This window comes from Mustela putorius, unplaced genomic scaffold, assembly GCF_011764305.1.
Source record: "Mustela putorius furo isolate JIRA1106 unplaced genomic scaffold, ASM1176430v1.1 tig00003962_pilon_pilon_pilon, whole genome shotgun sequence".
In the NCBI taxonomy this organism is placed as follows: domain Eukaryota; kingdom Metazoa; phylum Chordata; class Mammalia; order Carnivora; family Mustelidae; genus Mustela; species Mustela putorius.
Window position 1 is genome coordinate 1,648,710 of NW_025422106.1, and position 23,129 is coordinate 1,671,838.

The 23,129-nt window shown below is 57.7% G+C and overlaps 1 protein-coding gene across 6 annotated transcripts; it reads right to left on the reverse strand.

The window, feature by feature from the left end:
• Nucleotides 1-1,933: 1,933 nt before the first annotated feature.
• On the reverse strand, nucleotides 1,934-22,996 carry MLLT6 (MLLT6, PHD finger containing). Of its 6 annotated transcripts, none has more exons than XM_045070341.1 (20): nucleotides 22,783-22,996; nucleotides 21,505-21,584; nucleotides 20,988-21,042; nucleotides 20,644-20,753; nucleotides 19,660-19,763; nucleotides 19,346-19,439; nucleotides 16,746-16,784; nucleotides 15,684-15,782; nucleotides 13,112-13,337; nucleotides 11,985-12,599; nucleotides 11,355-11,542; nucleotides 11,012-11,120; nucleotides 9,749-9,815; nucleotides 9,405-9,550; nucleotides 8,695-8,892; nucleotides 8,501-8,589; nucleotides 7,038-7,387; nucleotides 6,511-6,601; nucleotides 4,974-5,321; nucleotides 1,934-4,421 (listed from the first exon to the last, which is right to left on the reverse strand). In XM_045070341.1, the coding sequence occupies exons 1-20, from the start codon at nucleotides 22,889-22,891 to the stop codon at nucleotides 4,380-4,382; spliced, it is 3,159 nt and encodes a 1,052-aa protein (XP_044926276.1). In that variant the 5' UTR covers nucleotides 22,892-22,996; the 3' UTR covers nucleotides 1,934-4,379. The 6 variants fall into 6 exon arrangements, 5 of the variants coding, with proteins under 5 accessions (XP_044926276.1, XP_012917973.2, XP_012917974.2 ...); XM_013062519.2 differs by having other exon boundaries at nucleotides 16,746-16,904; XM_013062520.2 differs by having other exon boundaries at nucleotides 13,199-13,337; nucleotides 16,746-16,907.
• Between the last annotated feature and the right edge of the window lie 133 nt (nucleotides 22,997-23,129).

Sequence of the window (23,129 nt, forward strand, 5' to 3'; positions counted from 1 at the left end):
CGGCGCGGGTGGGGGCGGGGACCTGCGCGGCCCGGGTCCTCTCCCTGTCACACCCCGCCGCCGCCGCCGCCGGCGGAAGCCCGACCAGGACACCCCCCACACACACACTGCAGCCGGCTCGGAGACCCTCCGGGGGATGGGTGCGGAGGGGGCCGTCCGGCGTCCGCTCCGGTACCATGGCCTCGGCGTTCCCGGCCCGCGCCTCCTGGTGTGGGCGGGGACCTCCCGGGAGCCCTCGGCTCAGGCAGAGGTTACCGGGGAGCGATGCGGCTCCAGCTCATCGCCCAGGGAGGTTGCTTTTTTAACGGCTTGCTGCCCGACCGGGCACCCACATCACCTCCTTGCGGGTGGGCACAGGTATATGAGTTTTCAACAGGAGGAACCTGGGTGCCTTGGGCTTACTGGTATGTGAACTACTATTCTAAGTGCTTAAGGAAATGTAACAGACCCCCTCCCCATTCCCTCCCAGGCTTCCACAGTTGGCACCCCACTCCCTTTCCCTTCAGTAAAGCCAGACAAAGCAGGGCACTTTGGATTTTTTTTTTTTTTTTTTTTTTTGTAAAACATTCTTTTATTAAAAGAACAAGTGCTGTTTACGAACTGCCCTTCGTACAAATAACATCCGTTATACAAAGATACAAGATCAGGGTTATGCACAATTCCAGGCTTGGAAGTGAAAGGAGGGGGGCATTGCCTTTTGGGCTGAGGATATAAAGGAGGTTCTAGAAAGAATGTAAAAGGAGCCCCTGGGTTTGCAAACTCCGGCTTCCCCTCCCTTCTCCCCTAAGGAAGGGTCTGCTACATTGAGACAGGCTGGGATGGATAGGGGGGAGACTGGGGCTGGGAGTCCGGGTTTGGGTCTCCAGTCCTGCCACCTGAGTCCCAAGTTGGGCTGAAGGAAGTGAACAGAGGGCAATGAAGGCACCCCTCAGTCCCCAACTTTTCAGTAGATCAAGTCAAAGCGGTCAGGAGCTAGACACACTTTGAATCTGGATTGACGTGACCAGAAGGAGCCAGGGAATTGCATCCCATTGCCTCCACATTCCCCACTGAAGTGACCTTAATCCCTCTGGGCATCTCTCCCCAAGAAAAAGAAATTAAGATAAGGGAGAATTGGGAGCAAGCTGCCTACTCCTAACTTTGGCCCACCACACCCCAAGGAAGATGCTGGACGTGGGCAAGGGGAGCCTGTGCCTTTGAAAAGCTTGTCTGCATTTCCAGTTCAGGGAAAGGGAAATGTGGAGGTTTCCCTTTCTCAGAGCTGGTCCCTGGCTCTGGCTCCCCTCACTTGCCGAGGTCCTTCCCTGGAGCGCTTCCCTAAAACTCACTAAAAGAATGGGTGGGGACCTCTCAGCCTCAAGGTTAGGGCAGCGGTAGACCCAGGAGCCTGAGGGGAAAGACACACAAACAAAAAGGAAAAACAAAAAAAAAAGAAAAAAGAAAAAAAAAGCAATCTTTAAAGTGTCATTGTCTATGGAGAGGATCCATCAGCTCTGAGCTAAGACAATCAGTGCTACATAGATGCCCTCCCACCCCGGGGCCCAGCCCAGCACTCACACACACAGGGACAGACAGACAGCCACATGGAGGTGCCGCAGTGGGGGGCGAGAGAGCCCAGGACCAGGAAGCCAGGGTCCTGAGGGCTGGTCCTGGCTCTGCCCCGAGCCCCTGCCCCTCCTAGGCTTGGAGCTATCACCTGTGAAGCAAGCAACTGGCTCCAACCATCCCTAAAGATAGGTCCCTTCCAGCTCTGACACTCATGCACCAGTTGTGACCTTAAAGCTGGACAGGGGTTCTGCACACACAGCCCTCACACCTCCACGCTGAGTGTGATGACACACGAAGCTCCTCTCATGCATTTTCAGACTCCATTTCCGCCCTGTAAACCACATCCCTTCTCTCTGCTAGGCAGAGAGAGATCTACGAATCTGTGTCTCTTCCCACTCCTCATCCAAATTCATCCTGGAAAAAGGGACAGAGGCTGGGAAACGAGGGTGAGGTTGGTAATGCCATTCCCCCTGCACTGGGATCCTGAAGATCTCTAGAACTTTCCTATTATAAAGCTCTCTCTGAAGAAGGAAATGCACAGCCTCACTCATGCCCCACCCCCGCCCCAATTGAGGGACAGCAGCAACCCATAGCCAGCCTGGGTCCCTTCTTCGAACCTCACCTGCCTGCACCCCAGCCTGGGGAAAGCTGGAAAAACATAGGCTCTTGGAGATGAGAACCCCAGGCTCTGGGATGCTGGGAGGGAAGGAGGGGGGAGGTCTTGGTTCCAGTGCACTAAATCCTAGGGACCTCTCTCTCTCTCTGCCACAGCAGCCTCGGAGCTGACCGGCTTCTCTCAGCATCCAAAACAGAAGTTGATTTAGGCTCTTAATGGGACAGCCTTGGGCAAGGGTGTGAGTGTGAATGAGCGGCTCTTCTAAGAACCTCTGAAGGTAATTTTTTTCAGTGGTTTGGGGGCAGGGAATTAGCTTAATAGATGAAGATGAGTAAGATGCTGAGTCCTACCATTTCTAATTGATATTTAGCATTAATAAAAAGTGAGTATTACTGAGGTCATCACAACTGCCTTCCCCCCACCCCCAAGCCCTTGCAAGTGCCTAAGAAATTGCCTTGGAAAGATTCCCGCCCACCCCCTCCTTTATCAGCTCCCTAACATCTTACAAAGTATTATCAACAGGAATATTAATATTATTTTCAGTATCAGAAAAAAACCAGTTGAGCAGCACAGGCAAAAATATATCTGCACTACGTTTCTGTCGTTGCCAAAAATATACACATCTTCTTTTCTTTATTTAAAAAAAAAAAAAACCAACAATAACAAAAACCCAAACAGAAACACACACAAAAAATCCACACATGCAAAGACTGACGAGACATGAGCATCAGGGAAAGCTGGCAACGCCTTCTCCCGGCTCCAACCCCAGTGCAACTGAAACAGGCTTCATCCTCGCCCCTCTCCTGGCTGCCCTGCCCGCCCTTCCACCTTTGCCATCAAAGGCTCTGGGCAGGTGGGGGCTCTTTAAGGTGAGAATTGCCCCCTCCACCCCGGGGGAAATAGCTGGTGGGTGGGGACAGTTGTCAGGTCAGCTGAAGGCTCCCCTGGTTGGTGGGGGGGTAGGGGGTGGGGTGCGGGGAAGCAAGCTGGCTAATTCTGGGAGGGAGGTTTTCACCAAAGAAGTGGCACTTTACACCCCCCCTTTGCCCCATGCCCCCCAGATCCCTGGGACTCCCCCTGGGCCAGGGAAGCAGGGCTAACTCTCAGTGGGAGAAAGGGAGCTCTGAGGGGGCAGTGAAACCATGTGGAGGTCTGGGGGAGGAAAGGCAGGACATTACCCTGATTCAAAGCCCCCAGCCCCCAGTTACTCTCCAATCCTGGAGTACTGTTCTGGTTTTTGCTAACCATTCACAGCCCAGAAAGGGACCAAAGTTGGTGAGGTGGGGAGGGTGCAAACAAAAGCTGGGAACCCCCCTTCTGGTGCTGCCTCATCTGAGCACTGCTCCTATCCCTGCCCTCGGCTGCCCCAGGTCCAGGGGGAGTCAGACAGACAGACAGACAGACACACACACAGACACACATGCACACACGCACAGGCACACACGCTCTCTGAGTCAGGCAGCTCCATCTTCCCACCCTCCGCACTCCTAAATCCAATAGTGCAAACAAGGGGCAGGGCACCAAGGGGGCTGGGCCGTGCCCCCCTGCCCTCCCCCATCCTGTCGGAGGGGGGGCAGGGGGGGCTCCCGAGAGGTGGGGAAGCATGGGCTGAGTTTGGTGCCATCCTGCCCCTTCCTCAGCTCCCTCATCTGCGGGGCATTCACAAGCTCAGCCTGTAACCCTCGCTGGGGGGCAGGGGCAGGGGAGCGGGGAGATACAGTCCAAGAGATCTCTTCCGCCCTCTGCCCAAGTTGGGGAGAAACTGCAGGTAAAGCAGGGCCACCCTTTCTTTTGTAAGGGATTTCCACGGGTGGGCAGGCCCAGGGCCTGTCCCCCCATCTCTCCCCACTCAAGTGCTGATCCATTTTATGTGGGGGGGTCCAACCAAACCCCCACTTATGCCATGGCCCATGTGGTTCTTGGAGGACCTCAAAACATTGCTGAGAGTGGGGGCTCCTAGGTGGACTTGGAGCCTGTCCTCCCTCTGAGCCCCTCACAAAGGGGTTGGGGGGAGGGAGAGGGGGCCAGTGGTGGGGGCATCCCTCTCCGGCTCAGTCCTTGGCACCAGGAGCACCCCACACTCCCCAGGCCTCAGCACGATCTCTGAGCTGGGGCTCTCCAGTGTCTGGGTGCAGGTGCCCGCTCCAGGCTAGGTAGGACCCCTCAGGCCAAGATCTGCCCCCTCCATTTGGGGGTCAGGAGGGGCTGGGTGGATTTAGCCTTTTTCCTGGTTGGCTGAGGTTCCTTTGTCAGCGGTCTGGAAAGAGAGGAAGGGAGGCTGGGGCTTTAGGAGGTGTCTGGTTCTAACACCCGGTTGGGATCAGCTGCCAGGGGCAAGGCCACTGCTGAAGGGTATAGCAATGGAGCCCCGCTGAAGCCCCTGCCCTGGGGTCTTGGGCTAGGGGTGTGTGTGTGTGTGTGTGTGTGTGTGTTTGAGGGGGGCGGTGAGGGCAAGGTGCCCTGTGCAAGCTGAGCAAGGCCGGCTCCCTGGGCAACGACTTTATGCCCTCAGAGGAAGTGGGGGGTGGGGCTTTCCCCAAAAGGCCCACCCAGAGCATCAGCTTCTTCTAACTGGTCCACTCAGAGAGGAAACAGACTTCTCTAACTGGTCTTCCCAGAGGAGCCCTTTTGCTGTTAGCCCACACTGGGAGTTTATCTCTGGCAGAGCAAGCAGAGGCCCTGGGGCCTGGGGTAGGGTGCCTGGCTGACGTTGGGGTTGCTTCCTTCCTCCTTAGGATGCTTCCCTCCCCGCCCAACCTGGAAGAGAAGGCAGACAGGACAGCCCAGGGTGGGGGTGGGGGCTACTCACCCCTCCTTTGGGGCCACTGCCGTCCGCCCCCGCCAGGCTGAGGAAGGGGTTGGTCTGGGCCGTGAGGACTGGAGGTCCGCCTGCTGCTGCTACTGCTGCAGCAGCCGCCGCTGCGGCCATGAGACTCGTATTGCCCAGTGAGGGAGCCACCAGGGCCCCGGCAGGCAGCAGCGGGGGGGCGGATGCTGCGGGCAGCAGGCCAGGGGTACCCGCGGACAGCAGCGGGGTGGAGCTTCCTGCCAGCAGGCTGGCCATGGGCAGCTGGGAGCCCCCGGCCATCTGCAGCCTCTGCAGCTCCCGCTTCTGCTGGATCTGCTGGATCATATGGTAGACAACGGTCTGGTGTTCCTGCAAGGGGGCCAGACGGCTCAGGGGCCAGTGGTCCCCACAGCCAGCATGCCCTGCTCGGCCCGGGGCCCCAGCCCATCCCACTGGAGCCCTGAAGGAAGAGGCCTGGGGGACAGTCACGGTCCTGTCTCCAATTCCCCACTCGGGGCCTCAGTCTCCCCATGTGGATAAGAAAGGGGTACTTGGGTGGCTCGGGGTTAAGCCTCTGCCTTTGGCTTAGGTCATGATCTCAGGGTCCTGGGATCAATCCCCCATCAGGCTCTCTGCTCAGCAGGGAGCCTGCTTCCCCCTCTCTCTCTGCCTGCCTCTCTGCCTACTTGTGATCTTTCTCTCTGTGTCAAATAAATAAATAAAATCTTAAAAAAAAAAAAGAAAGAAAGAAAGAAAGAAAGCAGTTGTGGCCCTTAGTGTCAGTCAACCCTGGTTGACAGGGCACTCCTGGCCAGATTGCAGGGAGGACCTCTGCCAGCCCTGGCCCCACCCCCTGGCTGCATCAGTTCCTCCGTTGCTATGACAACCACAAATGCCCCCAGGGGTGGTATGACCCCAAGTTGAGAGACAACTCGGCTGGGTCAATAGTATTCAATTCCCCCTCTTTCTGTTTTGTTGCTTTTAAGATTCATTTATTTTTGCTTTGAACAGGCAAGGCATTGTCAGTGTTCCAAACACCAACAAAATGATTTCAAGCTTTACCTTAAGAAATCTTGCTCCTACCCCTGTTCCCATCTGGCCCCTGTAGGTAACCAACTGAATTGGTTTCTTGTGTTTCTTTTTAGGGAGACGATGATGTTTTCTGTGTTTTCCAATTCCCTCCTTTCAAAAAGGTAGAACTCCTTTTCTCCAAGAGGAAATCTTCACAGAACCCAACATACAGCACAGACCCAAAAGGGGCTGCTCTGGGTGAGGGGGTGTCCACTTGCTCGGCCACAGACCCTGCAGCTCCCCTTGAAGATCCTTGGGGCTGGGACTGAAAACACCCGGAACTGGGGACTCACCACCCTCCAGACCATCTCACTAGGCGGTGAGCATTCCTTCTGCAATGCCTGGGCCTGAGAGCAACCCTGAGCCTCTCCACGCCCCCGGCTCCAACAAGTCCCGTGGGGGGTCCAGCCTCAGGTGGCCCTCCCTCCCTTCTGAGCTGGACCCTGGCCCCCCAGGAGCTGGAGCTGCCAGGAAGGGAGGGCATTACCGGAGTCAGCTGCGGGGAGGCCAGGAGCTGCTGGAGCTGCTGGAGCTGCTGCTCTTGCTGCTGCAGGAGATGCCTCTGCTGCTCCGTGAGGCTGAGGCAGGGCGACAAGACACAGACCATGGGAAGAGGCAGGGAAACATTCCTCCCCCCACCCTGGCCCCTCCCAAGTTCCCAGACTCCCTGGTCCCAGGAGGAGAAAGAGGGCTATGCGGTTTTAGGGCAGGACTATGGAGAAACAGAGCAAGCTCAGAGACCACCCGAAAGGAGACAAGTTCGATGGAAGAACTTTCCCAGAAGGGAAATCAAGACTGGGGGTGCAAGAAAGAAAGGATTTTGTCCCAGGAGAGCACACCCAGAGGGCACTCACATCTCACATGTAGGGAGTACCTGGGGCCAAGAGGTGACTAGATTCTACACCCTGTAAGACTGGAGAACATTCTTCCTTTTGGGGGGACTGCGGGTGTTGGGGGGAGCCCCTCCCAGAGCCAGCCTCCCCATCCCCTTCCCCAGGCTGAGCTCTCCCTCACCTGTTCAGACAACCCGGCAGCTGCAGTGCGGGGGCCCCGCCAGCCTGGCTCAAGCCTGCAGGGTTGGGGGCGGCAGCCCCATTCAACCCCCCCAGGAGCCCATTGAGGGGCAGGGCCCCGCTGCCCGCCAGCCCCCCCAACAGCCCCTCAGCCATAGGCATGGCCCCCAGCCCCGCCGCCCCCGGTGCCCGGCCCAGCCCGTTCTGTGGCTGGGGCGGGAGCGGGGCAGGGGCCCCAGGCAGGGCCAGGGGCAGAGTGGCAGGGCTCTGCTGGAGCAGGGGCAGCGGTGGGGGCGTGCTGTGGAAGGACAGCGACGAGCTGCTGCGGCTGGGGCAGCCTGAGTGTGGGTCCTGGGGAGGGAGGGGGAAGGGAGGGGTCAGAGGGGCAGGGGGCCAGCGTGACCTTTCTGGCCCCCGGCCCAGCACCCACCAGCATCTTTACAGAGCCCGGCCACCCCCACCTCACTCAGGCAGAGCTACCCAGGAGGGAGAAGCAAGGCCCAGGGATAAAGGCTAAGAATCCAAATGGTCTTCATAAATCACATTTACAGATCACTTCCTGGGGGCCCAGCACCCCTCGCACTCCTTGTTAATCACCAACAGGAATGGTGGTGGTGGCCAGCTAGTGGACTAGACCCAGGCTGTACCGCTTGCCCCGAACTATCTAGTCCCAAATTTGAATAAAGACACTGATTCTTAAACAGGCTAAGTAACTCTGCAGACAGGAGAAGAGCAAGCAGCTGGAGGGGAAAGCTCAGGTTCAGATTCTGTGTCCACAGTTCACTGGCTTCTGGGTCTTACTTTACTCACTCATAACATGGGGGGAATAGTGGTACCTATTCCATAAGCTCATTGGAGGACTAAACAAACCGATGCTTTGAAAGTGTCAGTGCAGGACACAATCTCGAAGGGCAAGTGTGCAATTAATGCTCATCAGTGCAACGATTATTTTTGCTCAAGTATAAGCCACGTTGTTTGTTTGATTTCAACAGTAACCACGACCTAACAACAGACTGCTCCCTAGTAACACCGTCAATCACAGTGCGGTTACTAGGTGCCGTTTGGTGTAATAAACCCTTCCCAAACACTTCTCAAAGTGGCCTTCTCTAACCATCCCCTAACTCCAGAAGAATCCCACCCCCATCCTGCCTCACAAATTATCCTGACCTCAAATTATTTCCATTTCCACACTTTCCCTGATTTGTAACGATTATTTTCTCGGATGGCTAGTCTAGCTTCAGGAGCAGGCCGTTTTGCTCACTGATTGCTTGGCCAATGCCCGGCATTAAGTAGACACCTATAATTATCATTTAATAAAAGAAGGAATGAACCGGTCAACCAATTGCTCAGCCAATCACTTCACTGCCCAGCCTCCACTCGCTGCAGGGTGAAGATGAGACCTGGAGGCCCTGGCGCTTCCCTTCCTGCCCCTCCCTTGTCCACCCTCCCCACCGCGGCGCCCACCTCGGAAGACGTGGACAGAGAGTTGTCCAGGCCAAGACTGTTCTTCCCCGGGGGGCTCTTGCTGGTGCTTAAGGAATCGCTGCTGCCGGCTGCGGAGGGGATCAGGGAAGGAGGTCAAGGGCTGGAATCGGGGCCCTGTAGTGGCACCGCCCGGCAGAGGCTCCCACTCCCTGACTGGGCGGCAGTCCCCTTACCTTGGGGAGGCAGGCCATAGGGCCCAGGGACTGGGCCGTTGGCTGCAGGCAGGGCGGCAGGGAGGGCGGGGAAGGGCACAGAAAGCTGCACGTTGAGAATCTGCAGCCGCTCCTTCTTGGCTGTCAGGCTCAGGATCTGTTCCTGAAGCCGCTGGTTTTCCTTCTGCAGCGCGTGCAGGGCCTTCAGCATCTCCACGACTGCGGAGATAGGGTGAGAGCGCCTGAGCCCCGCAGGCCTGGAGAGGCGGGGCGAGGGCAGTGGGCGGGGCGAGAGAGCCGGAGGCGGGGCCTGGAGGGCGGGGCCTGGCGGAGGAAATCAGACTCTGACCTAAAAGAGAAGGCGCCTGCTAGCCAGACTCAGGTGAGCTGGGAGAGGCGGGACCCCGGGGAAGCAGAGGTGTGAGGACTAGGGGCGGGGCCTGAGGCTGGGGGGTGGAGGCTCTGACTGGAAGCGCCGAGGCGGGAGGAAGTTGGAGCTCAATAATATAAGGGCCAGGAGGCCGCGGAGGCCGAAAGCGGGGTGCACAAGTGGCGGGTCCAAGAGCCCGGCCTAGCAGAGGTTAGAGGTAAGGCTTGGGGTAGCCAAGAGTTGAGGCTGGGGCGAGGCCAAGGGACGGAACCTTAAAGAAGTTTGGGGACCTCGGAGAGAAAGGTGACCGAGTCTGGGGGTCCTGGGGCACATCTCCCAGCCCGGCCCCACCCCTCCTCACTGTTGACACCGGCCTCGCCGTCGCCCTGCTTCTCCAACAGCTGCTCCATATTAGTCGTTCCGGGGGCCGCTGGGTCTAACTGGCCACCCCCACAGGGTGCAGAAGCTGTCTGGTCAAAGAGTGCGGGGAGGCTGCTGATGGGGGACCTGGAGTCGGGAGAAAAAATCGGGCTCAGGCTTACCTCCCGTCCCCATTCCTGTGTCCCTCCTCCCCCCTTAGGGGTTCCAGTCGTCCCCTCTTGGACCCCACCCTCTCCTGGCGCCCGACTCTCCGTCCCCTCCTCCCCTAAAGTCCCTCCAGCCCCGCTCCCTGCCCCTCCCCCAAGCCGCTGCCCCCTCCCTCACATGGAAGACAGACTCTCCTGGGGGGAGGTCCCCCGACACCGGAAGCTGCAGTCCTCCAGGTCTGGCTCTTGGAAGGAGAAGGGGAGCAGGGATCAGCGGGGAAGGGGTGCCGTCGGCCTCACGGTCCCCGCCTGGGAAGTGGGTGCAGGATCTGGGACCTCATCGCAGACCCCTTTCCCTCAGGAACTCCCCCAACCCCAGACTGGCAGTTCTAGCTTGGAAGGCGCTGGGAGCCCGGGCTTGGAAACCTGGCCCCTTGGGAGGCACAGCCATGGGAGGGGTCTGGTCTCTTTCCATTTCTCTAGTCAGAAGGGCGGCCGCTGCCTGGCTTCTTTCAGAACCACCTCCCAATCTCTTTCCTGGACGATTCAGGGTTATAGAGATTCAGGGTCTAGACAGTTCTCGGTTGAATGTGGATCTGATACTTGCTATGTGACCTGGGCTGGAAACTAAATCTCACTAAAATGAATGTTAGGAGGATTACAAACAAGGTAATAAATGTGGACTGTCAGCTGTCCTGCAACCTGCCCTTATTGACTGCAGCTTTTGTAATTAGTCCTGTGCAATTTCTCATACTCATAAACTCACGAGTTAGACTGCAAAACCTTGTTGAGCCACAGGATTCCAATTTGGGTTTTGGAAAAGATAGTCACCCTGAGCTGTCAGGTCATTAACTTTGGAGTCGGATTCCGCCCCTTTAAGGAGGTTTACCTGAACTGGCGGCCAGGGCGTGAGCCCCGCCCCCTAACCGGCCAGGTGGTGTCTCTGCACCAATCAGCTCTCTGGGGCTGGGTTGGCTCTCTAGGGAGGGGGAGGGGCGCCTGTGATCCTCCCCCTTAACTCCGAAATACCCGAAATACCCGGAGCGCAGGTGTCCTAGCTGGTGCACCGAAAGGCCCCATTCTGAGGACTAAGAGGCCAGCCGGGAACTATGCAAGTGACCAGAGAACTGGGCTTGGAGTGAGGACCAGAATTTGAGCCGTGGTTCTCAACTGCTTTGAGCAGATCATTAAGCCTTTTTCTTCTGTGAGATGGAGCCGTAGTAATTCTGTGCGTCCTGTCCTGTCCTCTCCACGATTTTTTTTTTTAACGTGAAAGTGTACCCTGGCTTGTTATGCGTGGATTTTTTTTTACCCCAGGGCGGGAAATGGCCAGAGGGAGGGGGCAGCCAGAAAACCCTCCCATCTTTCTGGGGTGACATGCAGGTGATGGGTGCCCCTCAGGTCTTTGGGAAGAAAGGGAAATGGGTTCAGAGACACGTACCTGTGTGGCTGCTCTCGGCCTGGGTGAGGAGGGGGTTAACGGCACCCATGGGGGTTCCAAAGATGTGGGTAGAAGGGAGGCTAAAGGTAGAGCCAGCCAGAGAAAACACCTGAGGGAAAGGAGGGATAGTCCAGCCTGGTGGTTATTCTGGGATCTAGGGCACAACCATGTGTACACAGAGGGGGAGGGATCAGATGTGCTGGGGAGGACAGGGCCATAGAGAGGGTGATATTCTGGTGGCCACCAAGCCTAATCTCTCAGTCTCTCCCATGGATAGCTGGCATCCCCAGCAGTCTGTCCCCCACCTGCCCAGGGATGGAGGAGCCCAAGGGTAAGGCCTCACCTGAGTGGTGGAGATAGAAGCAGAGGAGGAGGGGAGGGTGCTGGTGAATGGGGAACGGCTGAGGCGGGGCAGGGCCGAGGTCCCTGGGGGCCCCAGCAGGCTGGAAGAGAGGGGGGTGCTGCAGACAGCACGCAGCATTCCACTACTGCCACCATGGGAGATGGGGTCCTTATTACTGGTGTAGATGCCTACAGGCACAAGAAGGACACACAGGGATGCTTAGTTACCATTTCCCCCAGAACGCTCTCTCAGTCAGGTGGCTGGGGCAGCCCCTCCCCAGAGAGAATGCTCCCCTGGATCAGTCTAATCCTCTTAGCTGCAAAGATGTCACCTCTTGCCTGTGTGTGACATCTGTTTGACATGCCTGTTTATTAGACTGCCCTGCCCAGGCCAGGAGGATTCCAGGCTTTTCTAATAGGTGAGTCCTCCTATTGGCAGTCTACTCCAATCTCTCCCACTACAACCCCGCAGAAGATGGGTATCATGGAGTGTATTAGAGGGGACTAGTTCTTCCATCCTTTATCTCTGTCCTTTGGAGCAGTTTCTATCACATTTCCTTCGGATTGCATGCTTATGCCTCTGTTCCCTCACTAGACTGGCTGGGGCCTGAGATGCCCAAGGGTCACTAACCTGCCCCGAGCAGGGGGGACTCCAGGCTCAGGCTGGGAAGGCTTCCTGAAGGCCCAAAGGTGCGGGAGGCCAGACCCCCCAGGCCAGAGCTGACCAGGGAACCTCCAGAGAAGGGTGAGGCAGCAGTGGCCGTAAAGCCAGCAAGCTGGGTATTGGGCAGGGAGGGGGCAGCTGGGCCCCCAGTCCCCTCCTTGTTCCGGCTGCCCTTGGGACGACCTGGTCCATGTCGGCTCCTCTTGCTAGCCTTGTGCTTCTTCTCCTTCAGGCCTGTCTCAGGGGTGTCCTCAGCAGGCACGGGGGCGGCACTCAGTGTGGGCATCCGCTTGTGGGTGCCTGCTGAGGCCCCGGACCCGGAGACATGGGGAGACTTGTAGTCTCCAGGGGATGGGGCCCGGGTGCGGCCTGAGCTGGAGGTGGTGGTGGAGAAGCGCATGATGGGCCCGAAGCCAGAGAAGACCACCTTCTGCTCAAAGAGATCAGCCTTGGGGGGCTCGGGGGCTGAGGGAGAGGGGGGTGCTGAAGGGGTAGGGGCTGCAGGCTTGGAGTACTTGTCCTCCTCTGGCTGCTCCAGCTTGGGGAACGTCGAGAAGTCAGGGGAGCTCTGCAGGGACGAGACTGCACAGAGGGGGAAATGGAATTACAGCTGGGCCCCAGATCTGCGCCCCCCCCCACCTCCCCGCCCTCGCAATTGCAGTAGCTGGAGAGAGCTCTGGTCGGGGGCTGGGGAAGACTGGGTTCCTGTCCCAGCTCTGCCACTGCCTCTATGTCTTAGGATGAACGTCTCCCCCGCCCACACAGCTTTCCCATGTGTGATAAAGGGGAAAGAGAACTCCTGCCCAGCTGACCTCACGGGACTGTAGAGATTACAGGAGCTATCATTAGCGTTAGTACTTTAACAATGGCCTCTCAAGGCCCAAGTGCAGGGGACAGGCCAATACTGTCAGGGCAGTGGAGGGGTGGGGCCTGAGAGGGAGGGGCTGGAGAGGCATCGCTTGGTGGGGAGCCCCCATCTTTAACCAATTTAAGAAGCAAATGAGATGCAAAGCAGTGTGCAGAGGCTCTGGCTGGAGAAGCTCTGGGCCAAAGGCTGTCCCGCCCCCAGTTTCCTCCAGGATGCCCACACTCACCTGCAGGCTGGAAGGGCCCCCCAGAGGAGGAGGAAGAGGAGGAGGAGGAGGAGGAGGAGGAGGAGGCCGAGGTGAAACTGCTCACACCTTTCCCACTGCTCAGTTTCTTCCCCTTGTGACTCAGGCTATGGCTGGAAGACTTTTTCCCCTTTGAGTCCCTGCTGCTCTCAGAGGTCTCCTGAGTGCTGGCCTCATGGTGGGAGGACGAGGAAGCTGAGGAGGGGACCTGAGGGAAGGAGGAGAGGGGAAGGCTCAAGGCCAGCTGTCTGGGCTCACTCTGACCTGGCCGTGTGGCAGATGCAAACGGGGCTGTCTCTGCTACAAACAGAGTCCAAGTTTGCTTAGGGAAGGACCTGTGGGTGGGGACCCCAGATCAGGGAGGTGGGTGTGAGGAGAGGGGAGTCTGTCTGTCCTTCACCTGAGGCAGAGGGGAGTGAAAACAGTCCCTGAGCCCGTACACGTGTGCCCATCTGTTCAGTCATCCACCTAAGAAACGCTCAGTGGGCCCCAGAAGCCCAGATGTGCTGACCATGACATGCACAGGGGAGAGGCACCACTGCCTGGCCCCATCCTCGAGCCCCCCAGTCACCACTCCTTCACCTGAAACCCCCTCCCCTGGCCACTCTGGGCTCTTCAGCAGTGCCAAGCCTCTGTCAGGACAGTCTCTCCTTACTCTTCCTGGGAAACTTCTCATCCTTCCAAATCCAGCTTGGAAGTCTGTGAGGCCTTAACCCACGAGGCCACCTAAATCCCTGGGACAAACCTGGTCGCTCTGTCCTCTTAGATCCAGAGCACCATGTCCTCACAGAGGCCATGTCCACAGTTGCCACACTGCCTTGAAATACCAGTCCCCACATCTGAGGCCTCCAGGGAGCCCCAGAGGGCAGCATGGGCTCTGGGGTCAGGCAGAGCAGGCAGGCAGCCTGGGGGGCTCTACCATCCACGGCTGTGCTATGCTGTGTGGCCTCTCAGCCTTGCTGAGCTTCAGGGTCCTTAGAGGACCAACAAGGCCTCTTTGGAATGGCACGAGAAGCACAGGGCCAGATACAGAGTAAGGGGTCAACCAAGTCAGGTGTTGGCAGCCGCTGTGAATATACTGCCGAGACCGTGGCCTATGTGAAAGTATGGGCCTTCAGGCCGGACTGCCCGTGTTCAAATCTCCGCTCCCCCACCTACCTACGAGCTGTGTACTTCTAAGGTAGGTTATTTAACCTCTCTGTGCCTGGGCTTCTGCGTTTATTAGACTAGGTTAATATAATACCTAATTCAATGGATTATTTTAAGGATGAAATGAGCTAATCCCCACAGACCCCTTCCATCTTCCTGTTCGAGAAGGGACCCTGGCATGTGGTGAGGGAGAGAGTGAGGGCTTTGTGGTACCACCAGGGACAGCGCCCTTCCTCTCAGAGAAGACCAGGTACTCTGTAACCGGATAAAAGCTAGAGGAAGGTTGGATCAGGGGACAAGAATCACCCTGCACTGCCCTTCCCTGGGCAAAGTCCTGGTCTCTGTCTTCCTCTTTGTTCTTTTCAACAGCTGGAGTTCTGAAGGGAGCCAGATGTGGTTCTGAAAGCAAGGGAGGAAAGGGCCAAGGGGGAGGGGTAGCTGAAATGCAGGGGTGGGTGGAGGGGGATGGGTAGAAGTCTCCTACATGTCCAAGGGGACACCTGGCCGCTAGGAACTCCCATATCTCCAGCCCTATTTCCACCTGCCTGCAGGCCCCAGGGAAAGGTCAGAGGGCATGAATGACAAGCTTTTCCAGGTGAGCCCTGGGAAGCAGGCCTGAAGAGGGTTACTGGGATGGTTGCCACAACATCACCCTGGAAACCCAATACCCGAGCCTCCTGCGAAGATGATGCCCAGAGCTCTGCCTGCCTCCGAAGGCAGTGGAGGTGAATGGGGTAGCAACAGGAAGAAGCAGTTTTTCCAGGCCCCCATGCTCCTTCTGTAAGGGGGTGGGGAGGCAGGCTGGCAGGAGGGGAAGGCAGGGGCCCGCTCTGGCTTGGATTAGCAGCTCCCTGGCCTGGGGGAGGGCCTGCCGGTTGCTCCTCCAGATGTTGCCCATTTCTGGAGACAGGCCTGACATAGCAGGCCTGGGAAGGATGGGATGAGTGGGGGTTTCAGGGTGCTGTTTGTGGGCCTGCCCCATGCCACCACGGCATTTGCTTGGAAAACAGGGTCGTTTCCCAAGGGGCAGATGTGGGGGGCAGAGGTGGGAGCTAATCTCTGGGGCAATGAACCCCAGAACTTGGAGAACCAGCCTGAGTGCTATACCCGTGGACAAGAGCCTGGTGCCGAGGCTCTCTGTCTGGACAGAGGCAGATGGAAACATCTGGCAGCCAGCAGGCAGGGCAGCAGCACCTCCCCACCCTAACCCTCCTGGTTGGTCAGTGATTGGTGGGTCTGAGGAGCACAGGGTAGAAGCAGGGAGTGGAGGGCGGGGTAGGGAACACAGGCACAGTGACCTGAAGCTGCTGGGGGGCACCCAGAGTTCCTGGCTCACTCTGACCCCTCAGGATTTGCCTCCCTCCCCTGCCTTACCCGCACCCCCCCAAGGTGTGGGCAGCAGTACCTTGTCAGCAGTGGGGACCACAGGCGGGGCAAGGATGCTGGGGGGTGACTCGGGCCGCTTCTTGTGCTTCTGTTTAAGGCGTTCTTTGTCCTTTCGACTCTGGGGAGGAAGAAGTGACCAGGTCTGGATAGTGAGGGACAGTCTGGGTGAGGCTACACATGCTGCAAGCATGCAGGGGGTAGGCCCCTCTCAGGGAGGGGCTTTGTGGGCATCCCCCCCAACTCCCGTGAAGAGACTGGGGGACTTAGGCTGGACAAGAATGGTTTGGGCAGGGCGCTCTGGGAGCCAACAGCCCCTCCCCCTCCTCCACATGGCTCACTAAAAATAGCCTGTCCCATTAGCACTCCAGGGACACAGAGTACCACACGCAGGAGCCCACACCTGCGAGGGTGTCCACCTGGGACGTGGAGCTGTGTGTGGAGCTGGGCTGAGAACCAGGCACACAGGGGTGTATGGCATGAGGGATGCAGACAATTAGGTTGCTGCGTGGCTAGACAGTGGGGGTGTCTCCAAATGTGCAGGGCCCTGTGTCGAGGGCTTGGGAGACGTCATGTCATGAGGAGGACTCAGAGGAACCTATCTCCAAGAGCTCCAGGGAAGCCAGACCCTCATCTTACCCTCCCTGATCCTCATGTGTCACTTCCTCAATCCCCTGCTGGCCCTTAATGGCCTCAGAGGAAGGACGGGGCAGGCCCCAAGGCCTCAGGGGCACCTTGTGGTGGTTTCTTGAGTTATGTGTTGGGGTGTCTGGGTGGCTCAGTCAGTTGAATGTCTGCCTTTGGCTCAGGTCATGATCCCAGGATCCTGGGATGGAGCCCCGCATCCCCAGCTCCCTGCTCAGTGGGGGGCCTGCTTCTCCCTCTCCCTGCTGCTTGTGCTCTCTCTCAATCTCTCTCTCAAATAAATAAGTAAAATCTTAAGGAAGGAAGAAAAAGAGAAAGAAATGAAGGAAAGAAGGAAGGAAGAAAGGAAGGAAGGAATGGAAGGAAGAAAGAAAGAAAGAGAGAAAGAGTTCTGTGTTTGTGGGTGTGGGCAGGAGAAGGAAAGGGAGAAGGCACTTACCTTCTTCTGGCCCCTTTCATGGTGGGAAGGGTGCTTTTCCTGTTGAGTGGATGGAGAGGCTGACCGGCTTCTCCGGCCAGCAATAAAGCCACTGCCACCGCCCCCTGTGCCCCCTCCTCCTCCTGTTCCTCCGCCTCCCCCGCCGGTATGCCGGGATGTCTTCTGGGGAAAGAAGAGAGAAGAACTGCCAAACCATCCTTTCGCTAGGTTCAGAAAGAATTCCTGAGGGGTGCCTGGGTGGCTCAGTGGGTTAAAGCCTCTGCCTTCGGCTCAGGCCATGATCCCAGAGTCCTGGGATCAAGCCCCACATCGGGCTCTCTGCTCAGCGGAGAGCCTGCTTCCCCTGTCTCTCTCTGCTTGCCTCTCTGCCTACTTGTGATCTCTGTCTGTCAAATAAATGAATAAAATCTTTAAAAAAAAAAAAAAGAAAAGAAAGGATTCCTGAAAGTCAAATGATCCTGGGGGCCAGGCCCTCCCACCCTGCTTGTCACTAAAAGGACCTTGTGTCTTCAGTGATGCTCTGCCTGGCAGAAGGCATCCTCTAGTCTTAAATCCTGGAGTTTCCCCGGTTGGCTTATCCAATGCACAGATTCAGCAACTGAGGCCCAGAAAAGCTAGAGGCATCTTGGCCCTAGCAAGGAACCACTGAAGGTAGGACAAAGGCCTCCTGGTCCATCTCAGGCAGCCTGAGCCACAGCCCAGTTCCACCTTTCAGTGGGGTAGAGGCTACATGGGGGACCCCTGAGCAGGCCCTGCTCCCCTGTACTCCACCTCATTCTCCCCTCCAGATACTTCCTTCCAGCCATTCTCTCTTGATCCTGGCCCTCCCCCTCTATCAAACCCACAGTGGGTCCTTCTGTCCCAAAGGACCTGATGCCCTTAAGTGGAGGAAAGTAAACATGCATGGCAGCAAAACCACAAATGATCCTTGTTCTGCCTCTCCTCCCAGCTAGGGCCTTCCCCCTCCTTCCTTTCACTGCTGAGGACTGCTCCCTGCCTGGTAGCTTCACCTGTCCCAGACTTGCAGGTATCCCCTCTGAGGTCACCCACTGCCTCCCAGTTGCCACATCCAAGGACTAATTTCAAGCCCCATCCAAGCCAGTTGCTCCCCAGTGGTGGGTACTGCTCCTACCTTGCCAAGCACAAGACTCTCCCCTTCATGGTCCCCCTCACACCTTGCCCCACCGAATCCTGGTGGGCATCTGAGGATTCCAGCCCATCCTTCTCTCCTTAGGGCTGCCACCACCACCCCGCCTGGGGAGCTGACAGCCGCCAAACCTGAACATCCCCACGAGGCCCCTCCTGTTAGCCCCACAGAGCTCCCTACCTTGTCCTAAATTGTCATCAAACCCTGAAACCAAGGTGACCATATAATTTATGATCCAAACCAGGACACGTTTGAAAACAAAAGGGGGAACTATTAATAATTACACCAGGGTGACAGGTTCGAACTGGAACTATCCAGGGCAGAACAGGACATAGGCCACCCCTACAGAAGCCCACTGTACCCGCCTGTTCATAGCAGGCCGAGGTGCCCGAGCACTGAGAGCCCGGATGCTCTGTCCCACCCTTAAATCCTCCTTCTCAGCCACCCCCACATGCAGGCCTGTCTACCTAGAAACCGTTCAAGAGTCCAACCTTATCCCTCCAGCAACCCCCCGCCCCCTCGCAGCTGTCTCCCAGCCGCCAGCCTCGGCGCTTCGGATCTAGCCTCACAGTGCCTGCCAGGGTAATCTTCCTAAAAAACAAATCTGATCAGGTTACCCTCTTGCTTACAAGCCTGTGGCCTGGCAGGGTGAGGTCCAAGCTGCATTCCCAGTCAGGCTGCAGCCTCCCTCTCCAGGATAGCCCAGAGTTTCCACAGCAGGTGGGTCTCCCCACAACCATGGAGTAGAACCCCTCCTCCAGCCTCTCCTGGGGCCCCAGAAGCCTAGGCCCTGCTTTGGCCCTGCCTGAGTATTCTGGTCATCTCCTGCCTCATTCTCCCTGAGCACCCTGTTCTGTTCCCAAGTTCTTTTTCACCTCAGGACTTGGCCCATGCCAGTCCCTCTACGTAGGACTTATTTCTTTCTGTCTTTGCTTGGCACGTCCCCAAGGAGCTTTCAGATCAAATTGTGTGTTCTGAATCCCACCACCAGCTGTGGGATAAGTTACAGGACCTCGTACAAGACCTCGGGAGGTCTTCGTTTACTATCTGTAACATGGAAAATACAGTATACCCAGTTCTTAGGGTTGCGGGGAGGACACCATAAACCGACACACGTAAAGAGCTTCCTACAGAGGCCAGAGCACAGTCATCCCCACAAATGTTGGCTCTTAAGGCTTCCACTTCTACTCCACTTAAATGCTGCCTCTTCCTTGAAGCCTCCCAGACTCTGACAGGCAGGGTCTGAGCTCTGTCTTCTGGAATGGACTGCCTGACTCAGCCCTCAGGCTCTACTTCAACCCATTCCTTAACCAGTAGCAAAGCTCCTCATGGCAGGGCCTGGGCTCCATCCATCTCTGTCCTCCCAGCACCCGGCTCCAGCCTGGCCCAGAGCCTGTGCCCTCTCGAAAGCAGGACTGACTGACCCCCTCACGGCCCGGTGGACAAGACTCACCATTTTGCTGAAATGGTATTTGCAATAGCCACAGTACTTGACGTTGTCCACCTCCAGCACTTCCTCCTCACACAGCAGGCCTGCCATTTGGGCGCTAAGCGAAAGAGTCAGCCTGAGAAGCGTGTGGCCGCAGACCAGAGCGGGCCACCTTCTTCCCACCCTCCCGGACTGTGGCTAGCGGGAGGCCAAGACCGTCCAAGGGAATCGCTGCCATCACCACCAACGAGACAGCTGTCCATGGCAGAACTCCGAGGGCCAACTGGCGGGGGATCCCAGGGAACCCTGGAGGGAGCGGGGACAGGCAGGGGTCTCACCAGGTGACATGGAAAGCTTGCCGACATCCGTGGCGGTTACAGGTCATGCAGGCTCCCGAGGCCGCCTTGCTCTCTCGGCCCTGCTCCTCACAGATGTAGCATGTCTGCGGGACATGGTACAGTCGTCCCCTCCTCCCTCATACCCGAGGGATCTTTGGCCTTCTCAGCTCTGTCCTCTCCCCAGGATCCTAGGCCAGTGCTATCCAATCAAAGCTTCTGCGGTGATGGAAATTTTCCATACTGCGCTGTCCAGTACAGTAGCCATAAACCACACGGGCTACTGAACACCTGAAATGTGGCTCTTGTGACCGAGGAACTAAACTTTAAATCGTATTTCATTGTAATTAATGCACGCAGCTGCGTGGAGCTGGTAGCTACAAGGCAGGACAGCAGTCTTTGGAAGGTGAGCCCTATAATGCTGAGGACTCTGTCTGCCTTACTCACAGTCAGCTTCTTCCCACCACTGGGCCTTTGCTCATGCTGTTCCTTCTCCCTGGATCCAGAAGCCCCCCTTTTTGTACCTTGTTTCTTTTCTTCACAGCACTGACCACAAACTGCATTTATTTTATTTGCCTGTTTACTGGCATTTACAGTCTTCCCACACAAAAGTATGCATTCCACGGAGCAGGGAGCACATCTGTTTTGATAAGTGACCCCATGTGCCTGGTACCTCAGCCCAGGCCTGGCACACAGTAGGCATTCCATACAACACGTTCAGTGAATGAGTAGGTGACAGGCTTGCTCAGGTCCATGACCTGGCATTACTACTGCCATGGGGCACGCTCAACCACACAAGTTCCAGAGCACAGGCGTGTGTCTGGCAGTGGAAAGCACTGACCCACCTCTTGAGTCCCCCTTTGGCTGGACAGACTCCAATTACACTAGTGGAGAGAAAGCTGGAGGGACCCCAGGACTGCTGGCTGGGGGTGGGGTGGGGCGGGGGCTGGGGCGGGGGCTGGTACAGGCCAGGCTGGGCCCACTGACCTTGTTGAAGCGGTCATGAGGCACGTACTGCAGCACGATGGGCTCCATGGTGAGCACATTGGCGAACTGCACCTCCGGGATGTAGAGGGCACACACCACGTGGGCCCAGCCTGGGGCAGTGGGGGGCCGGCCTGAGACCCTGGCACCTCACCGCCCCACACAGCACACAGTCCCCCCCCCCCCAACAGCCTTCCCATCAGATTCTAGTGCCAGCAAGGGAAGGAAAACCCAACCTCCAGCCCCACCCTGGCCACCCTATAATAGTCCACTCCTCCTTCCCAGATCCCACTCAGGGGCCCTGCTGACCTCGACCAATGAGCTCTTGGGCTCAGGGCCCCCCTCACCTCCATTATCAGTCCTCTTCAATGCCCCGTCTTTGTGTGGGCACAACTCACACCTCTGCCAAAGCAAGGAGGCACAGGGATTTTGGGGGGGCTTTCCAAGAGGGGATGGGGGATCTGCTGAGCTGGGCCCCTCCTGAACACATTCACAGGGCCCCAGGATGAAGTGAGCAGTTATGGGGGATGTGTGGGGGCATCACTCACGGGTTGGCCGTGAGTGATAATTGTCAGAGATGAGTGATGGGGACACGAGGTTCATTATAGTATTCCCTCTACTTCTGTACATTTTGAAAACTCTCCATAATAAAAAGTTCAAACAACAAACAAAATAAAAGGCCCAGTGCTGGGGGTTGGGGAGGAGTAAAGGATCAGCTGAGGGAGAGAGGGGTTGGTGAGAGATGTACAGGAAACAGGAAGTCCTGTGTGACAGTCCCACCCTAGCCTCCGCCTCTCTGAGTCCCCGAGTTCAACTGGGAGGAGATGCTCAGGTGTACAGGACCAGGGAGGGAGTCAGACTCACCACCCTGGCTGCTCGCTCCTGAGATTCACATTTCCGGCAGAACCAGGGTCCCGTTGGCACCTGGACGATGCCATAGCAAGCTGGGGGTGGAAAAATCATCAAGGAAATCTGTCAGCAGCGGCTCCTCTCAGAGCAAGCGGGGGAGGGGGTGACTCCAAAGGAGAGGGGAGCTGTTCCCGTTTGGAGTTGCTCACTAGACAGCAAGATCACAAGGAATGCCTAACAGCACATGGCCAGCCTTTGACCACACAACCAAGTAGTCCAAACCGGGATAAGAAGTCTGAGTACTTGACCTTAAAGTTCTAGAAGACCCCCGCCCCCACCCCATGCTCTTTCTGGACCTGTTCCCCAAAGCCTGCCTGGAAACTGTTCTCATCATCAGGGATAGAGGAAACCAGAGGGACAACATTTACTATAGTCAAACACGTTTTGTTGTTATGGGGGGGGGCATTTCTTAAAGGGCCAGTCAGGGAAGAGGTGGGGAAGAAGGGGGTCCAGGGACCACATCTCAAGCCTCTGACTATAATAGGTACAGGTCAAAAGTCAAGGCTGGAGGGCAGGTGCAGTGCAGGTAACCAATAGGAGAACGGTGGGAAGCCCGGACAGCCATAGCATTAAGGGTTGTCCCAGGAAGGGGTTAGGGGGAAGCTGGCTGAGCCAGACAGGCGGGAGATGCCAGCCTGCGCCCTCGGCAAGACTCCTCAAGGAGTTAACTCCCGAACCATGTGCTGTTGGGGGAAACTCCAAACCTCCCTCTTCTCTATTCCCGGCCCCCTGCACAACCTCTCTCCTATCCGCAGCTCTTCCCGGAGGATTTTAGGAGTCCCCTCTCCCCTGGGACCCTTCTCCTCCCTTCCCAATTCCGCTCCTCCCAGTATCCGGAAGCGGGAGGGGGGGATGACCCCCCCTTGACCTCTCCCTCCGGGAGCTGGGACCAAAATAACCGAGCGGGAGGGGACACCTCGCAGGTAAACATTCCCCCAGCAGCCCCGACACCGGCCGTGTGGGGCGCGGAGAGTGCACTCACTGCCCCCTAGTCTGTCCCCAAACTCCCTCAACTTGGGGTGGGGGGCGCGGGACTGGAACAATAGGCAAGAAAACAATGCCTGACCCGGTCCTCCAGGACCGGGCGGGGGGAGCCCCCCGACGCCTCCCTTCCCTTCAGGTGGGGTGGGGGAGGGGCGCCCGAGCCCCGGGAGGTCTCCGGAGGGCGCGGCCCGGGGCTCCCCGCGCGCGCCGCCCCCGGGGTCCCGCCGCCCCCTGCGGGCCACCCCGTACCTTGGTGGACAGCCACGCTGCACGCGTGCCCATCACAGTAGACCAGCGGGTTCTCGGCCCAGCCCCTCTCGTCCGAACATACGCAGCAGCCTCCTACCATCTCCTTCATACTCCCATGAGCTCCCTCCGGGGCTGGGGCGGGGGGCCGGCCGGCGGGGGTCGGGGGTCAGGGGGGGAGGGAGGGAGCGGGGGGCCGCGCGCCTCCTCGCTCCCTCCTCCTCCTCCTCCGCCGCCGCCGCTTCTTTTCTTTGCCTCCTCCTTCCTCCTCCTCGGCGTCCTCCTCCTCCTCCTCCTCGCTCGCTCTGTCTGGCCGCCCCCCCCGCCGTGCTCTCGCCCTCATGCCCCGA

What these genes read in the sequence shown, in the direction of transcription:
- MLLT6 (XM_004764695.2), bottom strand. Translation starts at nt 22,891, where the DNA reads ATGAAGGAGATGGTAGGAGGCTGCTGCGTATGTTCGGACGAGAGGGGC. An exon ending in GGGGCCCTTCCAGCCTGCAG is followed by an intron (nt 12,600 to 13,111) that starts GTGAGTGTGGGC and finishes CCCTCTGTGCAG; the next exon opens with TCTCGTCCCTGCAGAGCTCC. An exon ending in CTCTGTCCACGTCTTCCGAG is followed by an intron (nt 7,388 to 8,500) that starts GTGGGCGCCGCG and finishes CTCCCTCCCCAG; the next exon opens with GACCCACACTCAGGCTGCCC.